The sequence below is a fragment of the Microtus pennsylvanicus genome, chromosome 9, assembly GCF_037038515.1.
Source record: "Microtus pennsylvanicus isolate mMicPen1 chromosome 9, mMicPen1.hap1, whole genome shotgun sequence".
Classification (NCBI taxonomy): domain Eukaryota; kingdom Metazoa; phylum Chordata; class Mammalia; order Rodentia; family Cricetidae; genus Microtus; species Microtus pennsylvanicus.
The window spans coordinates 40,194,742-40,213,645 of NC_134587.1; the positions used below are offsets into that span (position 1 = coordinate 40,194,742).

Here is an 18,904-nt window from a genome sequence, read left to right on the forward strand (position 1 = left end):
AGTCCCTTTTGGACTCAGACGGCCAGTCCAGTAGCCAGAGAATAACACTGCACCAGACAGGCACCCTCTACCCGCCCGAGACTCAGAGTATGGATGATACGCGAGCGTAGTCCCGTGCCAGGACCTACTCCGGCCGACCTCAGCGCTCGCTCACCTGGGCCACCCGCCAGGACAGCAAGTCTTGAACCGACACCACGCGAAGGCGCGCCCTGGTCCTGCCACCGGCCTCATTCCCAACCTTGGCTGTCTCCACTCCTCGTCCCCAGACCTTTCTCCGTGTCCCCCTTCCCCCCGACTCATCGGATCCCCTCTGGTCCTATTGCCCGGTTCGTCCAGCGTCCGATCCTTTCTGGTCTCATCCCCCTGCATGTCAGTCCCCTTTCTGTCCCCTCTTTATCATACCTAGTCCAATCTATTCCCTGTCTGTCTCCCTCTGGTTCAATCCTACGGCTACTGCGTCCTCCTCTGGTCCCATATCCCGTCCGACCCCGGTTCGTCTCCCTCTGGTCCCATCCCCCGGCTCCCGCACCCGTCCGACATCTCCCGGTTGCGCTCGACAGCAGTCCACGTCCCGTCGTTTCCCCTCTAGTACCAACCCGGAGTCCGATTCGTTCCCCGTTCGTCCCCCCTGTAATCCCATCCCCCTGCCCCGGACCCCGCCGCGCCCGCCCACCTAGGCCATAGGCCTTCGCACAGATCCACTGCAGGTTGGCTGCGATCTTGGCCCGCGCCGCGTCGTAGCGGTCCAGCGGCACCAGGTCGGCGCCCTCCGGCGGTGCCTCCATCCTCCTCCAGCCTTCGGCGGCGGGGCGGCCGCCCGCGTCCATCTGCAGACAAAGGCCGCGGCGGCCCGGCCGCAACAAAGACGCCGCCGCCCTCCCGCGCCGCCCGCCCGGGCACACGGCCCTTGCTTCACGGCCGCCGCCGCCACCCAGGCTGCTGCTGCTGCATGTTGCGGGCGCCGAGCCGAGGCCGAGAAGGCGCCGAGCCGGCCGGGAAGGCGGCGGCGGGCAAGCGCCGGCCAAGGCAGGCGCGGGGCAGGCGCGGTGCGGGCACGGGCCGGGGGCGGCGGCGGTGGCGGCGCGTGCGCGGCCCCGGAGGAGCGGCAGCTGAGGCGGCGGCCAACGGGTAGAAACTAACGCGCCGCCGCCGCGTCACGCAGGCGCACTTGGCGCCTCCCGCAGCCCCACCTTTCTCCGCAGGCGCAGTAGGCACCGCCCCCGTACCCCGTTCGCCCCGCCCTCCTTCCGCAAGCTCAGTACCTGTGCCCTTCTTCAGGCGCTCTAGACACACCCTCGGCCCGCCCTCAGCCCGCGTCCCCTGCGGGAGCAGCAGACACGCCCCTCTAACCCAGCCCAGTCCGGGTCCTCAGTAGCCGTGGACACGCCCTCGGCCCCGCCCCTACCTCCTCCTCAAGCGCAGTAACCACGCCGGTCCACCCAGCCTCGCCCCCTTCTTCTGCCACAGTAGACACGCCACTGCCCCGCCCCAGCCCGGGTCTGCGCAGGCGTAGTATGCTCTGCTGGGGACCCGCCTCATTTTCAGCGACTTGGGCAGGATTACCATCGGGCGCCGCGGGTTGACGGAGCTTCACTCCTGCGCTCCGAGAGTGGTTCGTCTCTTCCTCTGGTATGGCCGGCTCCCTGTGAACCGAGCACCCTTAGGGTTCGCACGGGCGCTGGGCCTGCCGACGGAGATCGCGAGACGTCGCCGCCGGGTCAGGCTGAGTGCACGCGGTTCGGAAACAGCACCTGAGATCAGCGCTCGAGTCCGGAGCAACCTCGAGCCCCACTACCCCAGACGGACACTGGCATGTTCTCTCGCTCAGGTTCGGCGCCTAGGGGAATGGATGCTTAAGACCAGCGCCGCGTGTGGCCTGCGTTAGTGTTTAAAAGGAACAAGAGTATTTTTGTGAAACCTGGGTGCGCAATGCGGAAGATATCACTGGAGAGGCGACAATGTATGCACCAGCCCCGGGGGAGCAGCAGGAACCCCGCACCCCGGGTGTGGGGGGTGTGGGTGGCCGTACTGGCCCTGTAAGCTTCAGGGTGCTTTACCTCTGCATTGTCAGATCATCCCTTACCCACAAAAAGACAGTAAGTAGGTAGAGTGGATGTTCGAGGAGAGAGTGCATGCAATCAGATCAAGAGGTGGATGAGGTGGCACTGGGATTAGTCTCTACTGCAAGTACTGGCTTTTGGGGATCCTATTCTATTTGGATGCATATCTTCCTAAGCCTGGATGGAGGGGGGGAGCCTCGGACTTCCCCCAGGGCGGGGTATCCTGCCCTCTCTTAGGACTGGAGGGGGGGGGAGCGGGAGGGAAGTGGGAGGAGGGAAGTGGAAATTTGGATTGGTATTATTTATAAAGTAATAATAAATAAATAAATAAATAAATAAATAAATAAATAAATAAATAAATAAATAAATAAATAAATAAGAGGTGGATGAGGTTGGACATGGTATCCCATGCTTGTAACCCCAGCACTGGGGAGGTAGAGGTAGGATCTGAATGAAATTCAAGGCCGGCTTCAGCTCCTAGAGATGAAACTCTGTCTCAAAAAGCAAAACGAAAAGTGTATAGACGCCTGGTGTGGCACACACCTTGAATCCCAGCACTTGGGAGGCAGAGGTAATTGGATCTCTGTGGCTTCAGCGACACCCATTTCTAATCGAGTCCAGGTAAACCAAAATAACATAGTAGGACCTGTCTCAAAAATAAAATAAAAATTTGTTAGGGCTAGGTTGCCAGGGAGAGACAAAAGGGGGACATATGGGTAGAAAGAAGCAAGACATGAGCTTGGTGTGAGTCTGTCTGGGAAGCAGTAGATTGTCAAGGCTGGTCCTTGACACTCGACTGGGTTGCTGTAGTAGACTGATCTAAACCCCAGTATGTAAGAAACAGCAAAGCCACTAAGCACAGAGCCCCAGGACCAAAGGTTAGAACAGCAGAACTTGGCCTGACTGGGATGTGGGGTGGTACCAGGCAGGTAGCAGGACAAAGCTGGCAAATGGGAGAGAGGTGAAAAAGGGGTCAGGGATAGAGATTTGGTGTGCTGGCCCTGTATTTTGCAGCTCCGAGGAACCCATTTGCTAGTTTAGATGGTTTCTTGGTGGGTTCTTGAGATGTCCTTGATACAGACATGTCCGCTGTGGGTAAAGGAGTCTGTCTGCCTTACCTCCTCCTTCCCCACCTGGGAGCCTTTTTATTCTTGCCTTTCTGACTATCTTGCCTAGAGCCCTGTGGACTGGCATGAAAACCAGGCTCCTTGTCTTACTCTGACCTGAAGAAAGCATTTTGCAATTCCATATGAGTTCGAGGATTTGGTAGGTGTTCCTTATCAAGCTCAAGAAATCCATCTATTCCAAGTCTGCACAGTGTTCTTCCTCATGAAACTGGGGGGTTTTTTGCTTTTAGTTTGTTTGCTTTTAGAGACAAGGTTTCTCTAACTGTCTAACTGTCCTGGAACTAGCTCTGTATACCAGGCTAGCCTCGAACTCAGAGATCCACCTGTCTTTGCTCTCCCTGCCCTCCCCGTGCTGGGACTGAAGACATTCAGTTTGGAAACCGTGTTTTTTGTCAAGGGCTTTGTTTTGCACCTGCTGGTCATAAAGGTTTTTATTCTGTCTGTGGTGTATATTGACTGGTTTTCAGATACTGATGTATCCCTGTATTCTGGAAGATTCCACTTGGCATGAGCATAATCCTTTTTATATGTACCTACCTTCATTTACTGCTATCTGTTGAGTTTTCATGGCAGATTCTAGTCTTCACTTTGCATGTGGTGTCTGTGGATGGTTTTAGTAGCAGATTGCTACTGGTCAAAGTAAGTAAATTGGGAGTGTTCCTTTTGTGATCTAGGTTTGCTTTGGTTCAGTTATGTGAGGCAAAGCCTTACTGGCCATGCTAGTCTGAAACTCATTCTATGCCAAGCTCCTACTCAGCCTCCCAATGTGTTAAGATTATGGACATGAGCCACCCGCTATGCCCGCCTCCCCCATTTTTTATACAGGTATGAAAATAAATTAAGTAAATAAATAATGCACCTTGAAAAAGACATTCCCAGGATGACCAAAGATGCGATGGGAACTCTCCTCCCAACTCAACTTACTTTGGATTTTTTTAATTTTATTTTATTGATATTTATTGAGCTCTACGTTTTTCTCTGCTCCCCTCCCTGCCTCTCCCCACGCCTTTCAATTCTCCCCCAAGGTCCCCATGCTCCCAGTTTACTCAGGAGATCTTGTCTTTTTCTACTTTCTACTTCCCATGTAGATTAGATCTATGTAAGTCTCTCTTAATGTCTGCATTGTTGTCTAAATTCTCTGGGATTGTGGTTTGTAGGCTGGCTTTCTTTATGTTTAAAAACCACCTATGAGTGAGTATATGTGATAATTGTCTTTCTGGGTCTGGATTACCTCAGTCAAAATAATGTTTTCTGGCTCCATCCATTTTCCTGCAAAATTTGCTGTGTAGTACTCCATTGTGTAAATGTACTACATTTTTCTTATCCATTCTTCGATTGAGGGGCATCTAGGTTGTTTCCAGGTTCTGGCTATGATAAACGCCTGGCCCCTCTTAACAGTTTCCGGAGGAGTTGGTATGAATGCTCTCAGTATCTCACAGACCTACCTTGGTTTGGTCTTACTGGGTGGCTTGTAGTGAGGAGGGTCACGCAAGTCCATGTGCCATGGTGCACTGTGCCAGTCAGAGGATGGCTTTCAGGGTCAACTCTCTTCTGCCACAGTGGACTCCAGGGACCAAACTTCAGGCTTGTGTAGCGAGCCTGCTGGCCAACAGATGACTTCATGACAGACTTTCCTCCTTGCTGGAGGTCTGCTCAAATCACGTTTCTTCAGTCAAGTTCTATGCTTTGTGTCTTTCTAGGAATCTGTCTATTTTATTCAAGTCCAGGGGTTTGGGCCAAAGCCTTGTCTTCAACCAGGATGGAAGAGGCAGAGGAGGAGAAAGAAGCTAGTTCAGGAGTCTGGAGAGTGACTCTGTTCATGGGCTCTTCCTATCCTTGACAGGCACTTTTGTGAAACAAAGGCCTGAAGGGGACAGACAGCCTCACAATGAGCATTTGCATTGCATCCTGTATTACTAGTGTGTGTGTGTGTGTGTGTGTGTGTGTGCTATGACCAAATACTAACAAGTAGCTCACAGTTTGAGGGCAGAACACATCATGGCAGCAAAGGCATAGCAGGGGGAGTGTGAGATGGCCGAAATGAATGCTGGGGCTCGGCTTGTGTCCTCATTTTTATTCAGTCTGGATCACCACCCCCATAGGATGGTGCCACACACGTTCAGGGTGGGTCCTGTCCCCTCAGCTAAACCTCTCTGGAAATGCCCTCATGGACGTGTTGTGGAGTTTGTCTCCTAGATTCTAAATCCCCTCAAGTTGACAACCAACTTAACCCTTTTAGAAAGGCTGAGGTAAAGGTGAGGTAGGGAAGACAGGGATTACTGTTCCTATGAAGGAAAACGGAGGTTCCACCAGGCGCAGGATGCAGTTGCTGTAACAGAGACAAGGTCCCTGGAGGCAGGTGGTTCAGTGCCATAACGGACAGCAATGGGTACTGTCCTCTGAGCAAGACAGCTGTCGGGCTTATCAGATCAGCTGGAAGGAGGGTGTGTGAGGAGGGTCACTGAGCCCTTACCTGAGAGTCCAGGTGTTCCCTGATGCACCTTCTAGCCATCTGTGTGCTCTAACTGCATATGACCTATGGAGGTGTTAAAGCAGACAGACCTCCATTCTGCAGCTATTAGGAAAACACCCATGATGAGTAAAGACTTTCTGGTGCAAAGTCAGGTGTGGTGTCTCAGACCTTTAATTCCAGAAGTTAGGGGCAAGCCTGGTCTACATAGTAGGTTCCAGGACAGCCAGGATTTAAAAAAAAAAAAATCTGCTATAGTTGCTTTGGCGTCCCACACTTTTTGGGGGGTTGCGGTTGGGACAGGGTTTCTTTGTGTAGCCCTGGCTGTCCTAGAACTCGCTCTAGAGGCTGGCCTCTATCTCTGGGTCCCACCCTTTTATAACTAGCACTTCACCCATGTTCTGTAAGTGAGCCCAATAAATTCACTGGTTCCACACAAAGAACTCTGGTTTGTCTTCGGGGCTTTATCCTTATGAGGAAAGGGTTGGTTTGTGTCTCCCCAGAGGAAGAATTCTCACAATAGGTGCAGTTTCAGGAGGGGAGGTAGGACTTAGGGGCTATAGAAGGTACAGTAGACCAAGTCCATTTTAAGATTGGCAAGATTACATCATTGGGATGCCCATTGGCATATTGCAGTAGTAGGAAGGTCTAGTGCTGGATAAGTTGGCAGAGTGCTGGCATCATACGATTGCGCCAAAACCTAGCAGGGAGGGCCTTTCTTCTTCCTCTTTTAGCAGCAGGAGAGGAGGTATTGGGGCAGGAAGGTTGTCTGGAGTGGGCACCAGCTAGTTCTGTACTAGTGGCAGAGGCAAGGCACTATGGGTTAGACAGGAAAAGGCCTGGGACAGTTGTCTCAGCTGCAGAGACAGAACATGACGCCAGCTGCATTCCCTGCTACAAGTGGACAAGAGGCTACAACATGGGTGAAGGTTTAGAGAGACCTACTGAGTTTGACCAGGATAGAACTATCAAAGGATGTGCTGGAGTCACTGGTAACACTGGGCCAACAAGCAGATGGAGGATTCAGCAACACAGGGTGCCCCAGGCTCAAGGAACAGCCTGAGGTCCCTTGAGCTCCAGCAGCAGGCTGCACAGAGAAGAATGAACTTGAGCCTAGAGGAACAGTAGCCACATTGGGTTGGTCAGAGCCATGTATTCTGAGAGACTAGCTGCCTTCTGAGACACTAGCTGGCGAGATTAGCCCTTGTCTAGGTGCTAAGCTTTTCAGTTTTAGGGATCTTCCCTCAAAGCCATTTGCCCACGCTTCTGCACAGTGCTCACGACTAACATGGGAAGGAGAAGCTCTGTCCCAGCACCTACAACAAACTCCAGGAGGAGGTGAGCGTGGCTTATCAGAGACGCTAGCAGGCTCTAAAAGACAAGAGGAACAGCTTCTCCTTCTGGCCACCCTTGAATCCTCAGGATACAATGATAGTGCCAGTCAAACAGTGGGCAGTAGCTACACAAACACACACACACAACCAGCTTGCAACCCTGTCCTTCACCCCCTAGTGTCTCCCAGAGGAGGCCAACAGTCTGCCTGGCAAGCCAGGGCCTGCTGACCTGTCTTCTTAAAAATTCTGGTTCAAGCTGGCCCTCTCCCCCGACTCAGACACACAACAGGCATGACCCCATATTCCGTCAGTCACTACTGTTAGACACAGATGCCCAGGAGAATGTGATGCAGCGTGGCTCTGAGGCCCACTCCCGATCTGTGGCAGTGGCGAGTATGGCCCATGCCCACAAAGGGAATATAGCCACAGAAGGCTTGATATGTATGACTTGCTCAAACAGTATTTACTGCACTCTTCCTGGCCTTTGCATCAGAATTGTGTGCGGACAGCAGGGAAATCAGAAGCATCCTGGCCCTGCATGAATAATGGGAAGGCCCCTGACCATACCTCCCTGCACAACAGGAAGCTCTGAAAAAGTTTTAAGACAGCACCAAAGAGCCAGGAGTGGTGGCACACACCTTTAATCCCAGCACTCAGCAGGCAGAGGCTGGCGGATCTCTGTGAGTTCCAGGACAGGTTCCAGAGCTACACAGACAAACCCTGTGTCGAAAAACAAAAATCAAGATAGCACCACAGGAAGCTGGGAGGAGGCCACCTGGAGGGCTCTCGCACCTGAGGACACTGAGCAGGTAAGCCTTTGTAACAGTTTCCCTGTAAGCTAGGACAGCTGTCTGCTCCCACCCCGGAGCTGGGAGTCTATGGTGTTTCCAGGAGTCCTCCCTATATACTCACAGCTCCACCAGCGCCCGGTTTAGAGCACAATAGGAGCTTCGATAGTGAGAGGCTGTGGCTCATTGAGAGCAGGCTCCCCTTGCTCCCCTTCCCCTTCCTGGGCTCATTCCTCTTAAATCTGGACAGAGCTGAGAGGTGAATCGGGAGGGAGGCTGCTCCACACCCCAGTGCAAACTCCTCTGAGGTCTCCAACCAAAACATTATCCCTTCGAGACACTTCTATGTGCAAACAGATAGAAGCCGGATGTGGTAGTGCAAACCTGGGATCTCAGTACTTAGGAGGCTGAGGAAGGAGGACGGCAAGTTCAAGGCTACCCTCTGCTACATAGCCATAAAAAAAATTTTTTTAAAAAAATTCAGGCAGACACCAGCTAGGACACAACTCAGAAATGCTCCCAGTCACCTGTTCTGAGGTCTATTTCCTGTTCACGTGTGTTTACTGGATAGCATCTGATTAGAGGGTGCAATGAGACAGGCTTAAACTGGCAAGCTAGGTTCAGTGAGAGGCCTTGTCTCAAAAACTAAGATGGAAGGGCTAGAGAGCTGACTCCGGTTAAGAGCTTAGTTTATGTCAACTCAACACAAGCTAGAGTCATCTGAGGCGGGAACCTCACTTGAGAAAATGCTTCCGTTTTCTCCTGTAAACCATTTTCTTTATTAGTGATTGATGGGGGAGGGTCCAGCCCATTACGGGTGGTGCCATCCCTGGGCTGGTAGGCCTGGGTTCTGTAAGAAAGCAGGCTGAGCAAGCCAAGAGTAGCAAGTCAGTAAGCAGCACCCCCCATGGCCTCTGTATCAGCTCCTGCCTCCGGGTTCCTACCCTCTTTGCATTCCTGTCTTGACTTCCTGCAGTGATGAGTAGTGATGTGGAAGCAGAAGCCAGATAAGCTCATACTTCCCCAATGTGCTTTTGGTCAAATCATAGAAATAGTAACCCTAAGACAGGAACAGTGGCTTCAGTGACCTGGATTCAGTTCCCAGCACACACATGGTAGCTCACAACTGGGTCCAGTTCCAGGGGATCCAGTGCCCTCTTCTGGCTTCCACAGGCACCAGGAACACATGTGCCACGCATATATAAAAAACACCCATAAACCATAAAAAATAAGAATAATAAATATTTTTTAAAATAAGATGAAGAAGCTGGGCAGGGGTGGTACACGCCTTTAATCCCAGCACTCGGGAGGCAGAGACTTGCGGATCTCTGTGAATTCAAGGCCAGCCTGGTCTACAAGAGCAAGTTCCAGGACAGGCTCTAGAACTACAGTGAAACCGTTTCAAAAAAAAGGGGGGGAGGGGACTGGAGAGATGGCTCAGTGGTTAAGAGCACTGCCTGCTCTTCCAAAAGACCTGAGTTCATTCACAGCAACCACATGGTGGCTCACAACCATTTGTAAGGAGATACATGCAGGCAGAATACTGAGAATACTGTACACATTAAGGACTGATTAAGGAAGACACCCAACATTGACCTCTGGCCTTGTGCTTGTATACACGACATTGACAAAGAATGAGACGGCAGCACATTTGTATGTGCTATTTTGACTTTTTTCTTTTGAGGCAGGGTCTCTATTATGTAGCTGTGGCCAGCCTCAAACTGAGATCTACCTGCCTCTGCCTCCCAAGTACTGAAAGGTATACACCACCACACCAAGCTCTATTTTGACAGTTGTTTTTGTTTGTTTGTTTGCTTGTTTTTTTTTTGTTTTTGGATTTGAGACAGGGTTTCTCCGTAGCTTTTGGTTCCTGTCCTGTCCTGGAACTAGCTCTTGTAGACCAGGCTGGCCTCGAACTCACAGAGATCCGCCTGCCTCTGCCTCCCGAGTGCTGGGATTAAAGGCGTGCGCCACCACCACCCGGCCTAGCTTGCTTGTTTTTAACATGGGGCCAGCATAGGCTAGAAAGATGGGTCTAAAAGCACTTAATTGCTCCTGCAGAGGACCCGGGTCACTTCCCAGAACCCACATAACAGCTCAGAACTGCCTCTAACTCTAATTCCAGGAGATTCAACTACCTCAGTCCCTTGCACATAAATACACCCAGACAAACAGGCAGACACACCCATGCATGCACACACACAAAATCTTCAGAAAAACAGGGCTGGCTGGGCGGTGGTGGTGCATGCCTTTAATCTCAGCAGTCCAGAAGCAGAGACAGGCAGATCTCTAAAAATTCAAGGCCTGCCTGCTCTACAGAGTGAGTTCCAGAACAGCCAGGGATACATAGAGAAACCGTCTCAGAAAACCAAATGAATGGATGGATGGATGGATGGATGGATGGATGGATGGAAAACAGTGCTGGAGATATGACTTAGTGTCGCACACTCGCCTCACATGTGTAAGGCCTTAAATTTCATCTCTGTCATGGCAAAGGGAGAAAAAGAACATTTGAAACAGTGATTTTTAATTTGCTAGTGTAGTGACATGCACGTGTAATCCCAGCATCACTCCTGGGAGGACTGAGGCTGGAGGATGGAGAGTTATAGGACAGCCTGTGCCACACAGCATGACCCTGCCTCAAAACGGAGGGCATCCTCTCAGAAGAGGTCTGGGTTTTACCAGATTATCCAAGGGGTACATAGCACAGAAGGGACTAGGTGTGGACACTTGTGTCCAGTAGGAATATGGAAGGGACACCCACACACCAGCAGCATTATTCCCTAGAGCCAAGAGACAGTACAGTCAGGGGTCCATCAATGGATGAAGCATAAACATTGGGGTCCAACTGTCCAAAAGGCCTATGATACAAAGGAATCAGCTTGGTGAAAATCACCTAACTCCTACAGGGAATGAACCACCGGCCCGGGCTATAGTGCAGGGGAAGTGCTCCAGCCTGGTGCTAAATGAAAAGAAGCCAGAGTGGAAAATTTGCTTTGACTCAGCAGATCGAGAGGAACTGAAGTGCTGCGGCCTGATGGGCATGGATTAGGAATGCCGTGAGCTAGACAGATGTGCAAAACATGCTAAAAACCACTTCAAAAGAGTGAACTGTGTGACACAATATTGTATCTCAAACATTTTTGTAAATTTTGTGTATGAGGATGCACATGTATTACGGTGTACAGGCAGAGATTAGAGAACAATCTGCAGGAGCCATTTCCCCCCTTCCATCCTGCGGGTCTGCGGATTGAACTCAGGTCACCCACTTAGTGCAAGCACCTGTACTCAGTGAGCCATCTTGCTAGCCCCGTTTCAAAGTTCTTTTTAGAAAAGAGATACAATTTTACCCATTTACCAAACAGGGCTGACCACCAAACCCAACATCATAATGGGACTGTAGACTGTTACGGGTTGAGTACTGAGTGGTGATGTTTTGTTTGTTCTCTGGGGATCAGAGTGTGAGCTAGCCACTAGTTAAACATAGAGGCTAGGCAGCGGTGGCACACACCTTTAAACCCAGCACTTGGGATCTCACGCCTTTGATCCCAGCACTAGGAGGAGGAAACAGAAAGTGATGTGGCTGGGCAGAGAGAGGAGCAAACCTTTTTTTCAGTCTGAGGATTTGGTAGAGGTAAGAACTAGTGGCTGGCTGCTCTGCTTCTCTGATCTGTCTGCTTTCATCCCCTAATGTCTGACTCCGGGTTTTTATTGTTAAGACCAATTAGAACTCGCGCAACAGAACTGTGTGTTAAGAGTCAACTGAGGCCCTACAACAGGCCAGCTTTGTTTATCCAGGAAGAGTTCTCCATGTTTTGGATGCCTAGTTTTTCCCAGGGTTATGGCTGACTCGAAGCTTCTGGTCCCAGAGCTAAGAGACACAGAGTCAATAGGCAATGAGACTGTGTGGTTTCAGAAGCTGCTGCTGCCAGCTTCCAAAGAGCAAGCCCAGATAGCCAGGTCAGAATCATGCAGATCCAGCCCCAGCCTGATTTCTGAATAAAGACCAGCTCTTCAGAAGGAAAGGTATTCATCCACATCTGCCACTCTCCCTTCATCCCTCCCCCAGTGGACATGACTGAAGATAAACTGCTTCAGACCAAGCCACCTTCCAAATCCCCAAGAGCCTGGGAGAGCCAGACGGTAAGCTGAATACAAAAGACCAGGATTGTACTGTCTGTGGCATTGCCGTCAATAGCAACTTCTACCTGAGGATGCAGAACAGCCGATTTTTTCAGGAGCTGATGGTTACCATTGCCAGGGAGGGTCTTGAGGATGAGTATGGCTTATAGCTAATCCAGACTGGCAGTGGCTTTCCTGGGTTCCATCTCACAGCAGATCATCTGCTCCTGGTAGTGCCCTCAGATCCAGGAGCTGGGGACCCTCGGTGTGACCCTCCCTGCAAACCCCATCAAGGCCCAGAGTAGCCTCAATGGAACCTTTGGTGGGTTGGAAGCCCCTGGCCTCTTCTTGGCTGAAGTTGACTGCCCCAAGCTGGACAGAGCCCATGGACTGACACTAGAGATAGGAGACTCTCCAGGGGATAGGAATCCCCAGCAATTACATCACCTCCATGCCTCCATTCCCCTGCTGATTAACACGGAGGCGAGCAGGGCTGCTTTCCACCAGAGGGAAAAGCAACTGATGATGTCTGTGCCCCTCCTGCCAGTGTCTTCTTTCCAGAGCCCCCTTGTATTTCCAGAAGTGGAGATGCTGGTATATTCTCTAAAGTTTTTCCAGTTTGAAAAGAAAACAGCTAGAGCTGCTGAGAGGAGAGACGATGTTAGTGCCATGTCTCGGTGGGCAGCAGCGCAGTAGCCATGTTGGGAGCACTTCTGTGCTAAGTAAATCCTGCTCATAGTAAGACACACAGCTTTGGAGGCAAATTCAAGCTGTTTTGATTGTAGCATGTTTGAAATCAAAGGTTTACAATTTTATGGTGCTCCATCCTGACCCCCAAATGAGGATGACCGCTCAGAATTAGTTCCTAGGGTGACACAATTTTCACTTTATTCACTGTGGGGGAAAGAGATGGAGTTGGTCCTGCTTATAGCCCTGGTATCCTTGACCCAGCATGAGGGGACAACTAAGTAAACACCAGAATGTCATTTCTCAACAGGAAAGGGTCCACTGCACACACATAGGAAACCCATCAGCTGTTCACTCTAAACACAGGCCACTTCTGTACATACTTCCAAAAAAAGAAAAAGAGAAACTAGATTTTAAATAGCCTTAGAGAAGTTAAGGGAATTAGTTCCTCAACACAAATGGTTTAAAAACTCAGTCTTTTTTTTTCTTTTTCTTTTTTTTTTCTCCTGAGACTGGGTCCCACCATGTATCTCATATTAGCTTTTATCTCCTGTAAATTGGAGAACTGAATTACAGATAGAAACACCGAACAGCAGACAAGCTTCCAGAGGTGACATTCAGATGGTGGTTCAAGGTGACGGACCTTCCACCTTAGACCACAGCTGAGTTCATCAGTAACCTGTCAGAGAAGGCCCCAGCACTGTAAACTCAAGCCACAATTGGCCACATTTTGGTAATACACCAAGGTTGACCTGATTACAACTCCCTGCTGAGCTCCCTGTAGCAGCTACGCAGAGCTTGAAAAAACATTCCAGGTGCTAAAACTGCTATCTTCAATAATTAACAGTTAAGGAAAATGTGTTGAATAGTTTGGTGGCCACTGAAGTGTGACTGTGGTTATATCGGAGATGACAGGCAAATGTGGCATCATTGGCTATAAAATCTGAAGACCAATATTTAACATACTGGATTTACTGGGTTCATATCTGAATGTTCTTCACCACATATGATGAGACTGCTATCCAAATAAAAGAGCTATGAATAAAAAAACCCTAAAATTCAGCACAACCCCCACCCCAACTAAACCTGAAAAATGGACTCTCATTTGGGTGACTGAGGAATGCTTTATTGAGGTACCAAAGGTACCCTAAGGAAGGTCAAGCTGGGCACAAGCTGGTCCTGACAGGATACGTCCTCAGCTGCAGCCACTAAGAGCTCCTCCTGTGCACATTCACTGGTCCCTTTTAAAAGGTGGGCCTTGCCTACCTCCCATCTCCTTCTGTTTCTCTCTCTAACTCTCCCCTCTTCTGATGCTCCTATCCCCAGAGGCTGGTCTCCCGTCTTCCCTTCCCCCTTTTTCCCATTCTCTTTCCCCCAATAAAAAACCCCTCCACATGAGTTCTGTTGCATGTTGTCTTTTGCATGCTGTTTTTTAAATTACAACATAACCATGATGTTCCTAAATCCTACAGAATGCAGCCACAAGCTCCGGGGCCGCCCACTTGTCCTCTGTTTAGATGTCTGCTACACACTAAAGCTCCTCTGGCCATTAGGCCTCTGGAGACAAGCAAGCCTGCCCAGGCTTTTGTGCAACTGGAATTATAGTTCCTAAGTGCCTAAGATGGTATAGCCCTATCCCAGCTCTGGGCCTGCTGAGAAGCGCTTGGCTGCCTGCCCTCCTGGAACATATACCAGCCCCTCACCCCACCACCCACCCACCCAGCAGGCACTGTGCTGTACAATGGACTGAGTGGCCTGGAGGCTGTCTCCTTACTACTAGTCAGGTATCTGTGGACCACACAGCCCAAACCAAGGACATAGCTGTGTTTTCACCCATGCCAGCCCAAGATTTCAGCCTGTGGTGAATGAGAACACTCATCTGGACAGTGGCAAGTAGAAAAACTCCATGTTACCCAGATCCAAGTCTGGGGTCTCCTGAGCCCAGACAAATGCCTCTGGCCACACCACTCCTGAGTGGTCTTCATACATCTCAAGGCCAGCTGCTTCTGGAACATAAGCACTGTTCACCTGTTGTCATCTTTGGACCTTCTAAATTCTGGAAACAGGGTAAATGCTGAAGAACATAATCAAGGCTTGACTTTGTGTGGCCCTGGGGCACTTGTGTCTCTGCACATTGGACATGTGTCTACATTTCTTTGGGACCCACTCGGAAGGCAGAGGCAGGAAGATCTCTGTGAGTTTGAGGCCAGCCTGGTCTACAGAGCGAGTTCTAGGACAGGGATAAATAGAAAACCCTGTCTTGAAAAACCAAAAATGAAATAAAATAGGTGTGAAGGAAGATAGAACTCAGCTCGGCAGAGACCCAGGTCTGAGCAGCTACCCACCAGCAGTTTCCAAACTCCTGTCCATGTAAAGGAAGAAACTGAGACATAACCTCAAGGGGGTGAGGACAAAGTCCTACACACAGTCCCTTAGTTCCAAAAGACTTCCACAAACTGGATAAAACCAAATGTCAAGGCCATGCCTGGTGCCTGACAGTGGTGGCACATGCTTTTAATCCTAGCATTCAGAAGGCAGAGACAGGTGGATCTCTGTGACTTCGAGGTCAGCCTGGTCTATAGAGTGAGTTCCAGGACAGCCTAAAGTACACAGAACCCCCTGCCCCCGTATGTATGTGTGTGTGTGTGTGTGTATATATATATATATATATATATATATATATATATATATATATATATATATAGAGAGAGAGAGAGAGAGAGAGAGAGAATGTGTGCATCCTTATACACACACACACACACATATATATATGACCATGCCTGGAAATAGGTTCTGCGTATCCAATGATACAGCTGCTATGATCAGAGGTCTCACCTTGTCTGGATACAGTAAAGTCCATGGGGTAGAGCTGCTCCCAAGGAAAAAAACTAGGTGTAATCTGTCTCTGTGTGGCCAATGGTAGGGGAGACCTTACACATGGCATCATACTTAACTGGAAAGCCTACCCCTCAAGGGACACAGTAGCATATGGTTTCAGTTTGCAGGGCAGGGCACCAGGATATATCAGAACAAAGCTGTGCCCTCAAAGTCAAGGACAGAACAAGGCAAGCCACAGCCCCATGTGTATAAGGGCACCTGGCAGAGATGGCTGCTGTCATCCAGGAGCTGGCTGGTCAGAAGTAAAAACATAACAAAAAGAACTGAATCCATACACCACCACCACCCCACCATGGCTTCTCTGGCCTGTGCCTTATGATCTAACCAGAGACCAGCCACTAAGGGCAGAGACCTGAAGAGCCCCAAAACGTCAGTATGACACCAGGAGTCAGGGCCTCTCAGCTGGTAGGAACCTTTGAAATCCAAATGAACCCTCCTTTAGAATGGCACCAGAAGCCTAGAAGCAAGTGGGGCCTGTTTGTAGCACCCACAGGGTGTATGGGAGCCTCGTCCTCTCTCCAGGGACCTGTGAGGCTCTGACAGCTCCCATGAAACAGAGGACGGAAAGGATGGGTGAGAGGATGGTTCTGTGTCTGTTCCATCTAGACGTCTGAGCCTGAGGCACAGCTCTTCAGTCCTCAGCATGGCTGCCAGTCACACAGCCTCCTGTGGGCACCTCTCTAGAGTATTCTACACCCAAGTAGCTCTCAATAGACAGCACAGCATCACCCATCTTGGTCTCTCTGCCAACTGTCCTGGGCGTGGAACCTGACAGGCTGATCAGAATTGACACCATTCTTGTCCCCAGGAAGCACTACCAGACTGCAGAGTGCTGGGTCACTCAGCTTGGCCAGAAAGAAGCTAGAAAGAGGAACAGGCAATTAAGGGTTTCTTCCAGGGCACCCACCTGTGCAAGGAAGGTTATCTCCTGAGGCACCCTAAGCTAGGCCGCTGCTTCTCCTCGCTAAGCATCACTAAAAGACGTGTACCCTTACATTCTTTCGTCCCTTGGTCCTAGGTTGGGAGTTGGAAGCCGACTTCACTGTAACTTCAGTTCAGTATACTAACACATTCACAGTCAACCATCGTCATCACGCTTCTCTATAACTTCCGTTTCCTAAACTGAAACTGTCCCACACTAATTCACTTCCTGTCCTGACTTTGTAAGCTCTGGAAACCTGTCTGGCTCCTGTCACTCAACATGATTCCTCCGGATCAATTCCCATTGTAGGAGGGGATTTCCCTCTGAATAAGGCCGAGTGCCTCACGTGATGGATGGACCACAGGCTGCTGACCCAGAATGTCTGCAGACACTGGGTTGTCCCACCTCTGGGTTACGTGGCAGCTTCTGCAATGAACACAGGACCTGCTGGAGAGCCTGCTTTCACTTCTTTAGGGTATCTTGGGATTGATGAATACACCAGTCTATATTTGGTGTTTTGGTAAATAGCTGCTCTTGGAGCTATGCTTGGAAAACATACAGCAGCCAGGGGTGCACCACCCTCTAGGGTAGACCTGTGTTTAGGAGTCCAAGCCTTCTGGTAGGGAAGAGAGTACCCTCACCTACACTCAAGTTCCCTTCCCTGTCTGCAACCTGTAGCTATTGTCCTTCAGGCCCTTTTCTTTGGCACAGAACTCTATCCCCACGACTTTCCTGTCCATCTCCCTCCCCATTCCCTTCTTCTGCAACCCCCATGCCAACCCTTGACTCAAGATCTTCACCTTTTACAACTTGCAATGGTTCTCCACCTCCCACTCCCTGCCTTCATCTACCTGCACAGCTCTGCAGCTGGTAGGCACCTCCCAGCTGGGCTCCCATGGCAACCTGCTGACAGGAACATGTAGGTGCTACAGGCCTTATACAACCAAGCAGGGAACAAGACCCCCAAAGGACCAGTCTCAACATTGCCATGCTGGGGTCATAGGGTATGAATGGAGGACAGGGCATCACAGGGAAAGGTGGCAAGGGTCTAGCAAGGATGGAAAACTGACAAGCCAGATGACAAAAGACTCCGTGGTTCATGCTCTTCCTCAGGGCAGCATGCATACCTTTCCACCCACCCCTTATTCCTGGTCCACAATCCACACAGTTACACAGAGAAACTCTATGTCTGGTCGGCTCTTGAGTGCCAGGTCCACTCCTTATTCTGCCCCATGACATGCATCTCAGACTACAGTTTCTGTACGTACAGAGTCCAAATCCAAATATACCTGGGAGTCTTCCCTCTCCACCCCAAGACAAGGTTTCTTTGTGTACCCTTGGTTGTCCTGGAACTTGTTCTGTAGACCAGGCTGACCCAGAACTCAAAGAGATCCACCTGCCTCTGTCCCCTCCCAAGTACTGGGATTAAAGGTGTGTGCCACCATTGCCCAGCTATACCTGGTGTGTGTGTGTGTGTGTGTGTGTGTGTGTGTGTGTGTGTGTGTGTTTTGCTTTTCAAGATAGGGTTTCTCTGTGTAGCTCTGGCTGTCCTGGAACTAGTTCTTGTAGACCAAGCTGGCTTCAAACTCACAGAGGCCTGTCTCTGCCTCCCGAGTGCTGGGATTAAAGGGGTGCGCCACCACTGCCTGGAGTACCTGTTTTATTAAAGACCATAGTTAGGAACATGCTATTCAGGTAGATCTCTGTAACTCAGAGGTCAGACTGGTGTACAGAGCAAGTTCCAGGCCAACCAGGGAGGGCTGTTACACAGTGAAACCCTGTCTCAGAGGAAAAAAAAAGAAAAAAATAAAATAAAAGGAGAGAAATACGCCATTAAATACAAGTATTTTACAATGAAACACTGGTTTTCTAAGCCATCTGATCACAGCAGTGCTTCAAGCCCAGTGTGGAAATTTAGCAAGTAAATTCTGGGCACAGGATCAACTGCTGGCTGAGAGGCCACATGCTTGAAGCTACCCCCACCTATCCCACGAAGTTTGTTTTGTTTTTACCACCACCATGGCCTGAACCTGGGATCTCGCATAGGTCCTGTCCTCAAGAAGGTTATGGGCCATGAACCCAAAGGTCTTCCCTATATCCAGTTCCCCCACTAGAATTCCCTTGTGCCCCCCCCCTTAAGTGTCAAATGTGGATCTGCACAGAGACCCATCCTACAAGCTCCCTAAGGGACAAGGCTGTGCAGAAGCTGAAATGACACAGTTGCCCTGTGTTCAACAGAATGAATGTCCTACCTAGGCCAACTGTGCAAATACCATCAGGCCTCTGTCACCAGACCTATGTCCATACCTCATCAGCAAAAGCTCTGTCTCAGAGCCACAGAACCCACCTCTGTCACCAGACCTATGTCCATACCTCATCAGCAAAAGCTCCATCTCAGAGCCACAGAACCCACTGCAACTGGCTGAAGTCACTTAGCCACCAACAGTGGAGACATAAACTGAGCTTAAAGCCAGCTCAAGGCACAGTGTTTTTTTT

The 18,904-nt window shown here is 50.2% G+C and overlaps 1 protein-coding gene and 1 pseudogene across 2 annotated transcripts in view; one reads left to right on the forward strand and one right to left on the reverse strand.

The window, feature by feature from the left end:
* Positions 1-1,118, reverse strand: part of Camsap1 (calmodulin regulated spectrin associated protein 1) — a 68,477-nt gene extending 67,359 nt beyond the window's left edge. The window contains exon 1 of one of the 2 annotated variants that reach the window (XM_075985449.1): positions 674-1,118. In XM_075985449.1, coding sequence (XP_075841564.1) covers positions 674-827 — 154 coding nt within the window. In that variant the 5' untranslated portion in view covers positions 828-1,118. The remainder of the gene's footprint in view (positions 1-673) is intronic. The other variant, XM_075985447.1, reaches the window with a different exon arrangement.
* Positions 1,119-11,462: 10,344 nt separating this feature from the next.
* Positions 11,463-12,597, forward strand: LOC142856982 (PIH1 domain-containing protein 1 pseudogene; annotated as a pseudogene).
* The last annotated feature ends 6,307 nt before the right edge of the window (positions 12,598-18,904 follow it).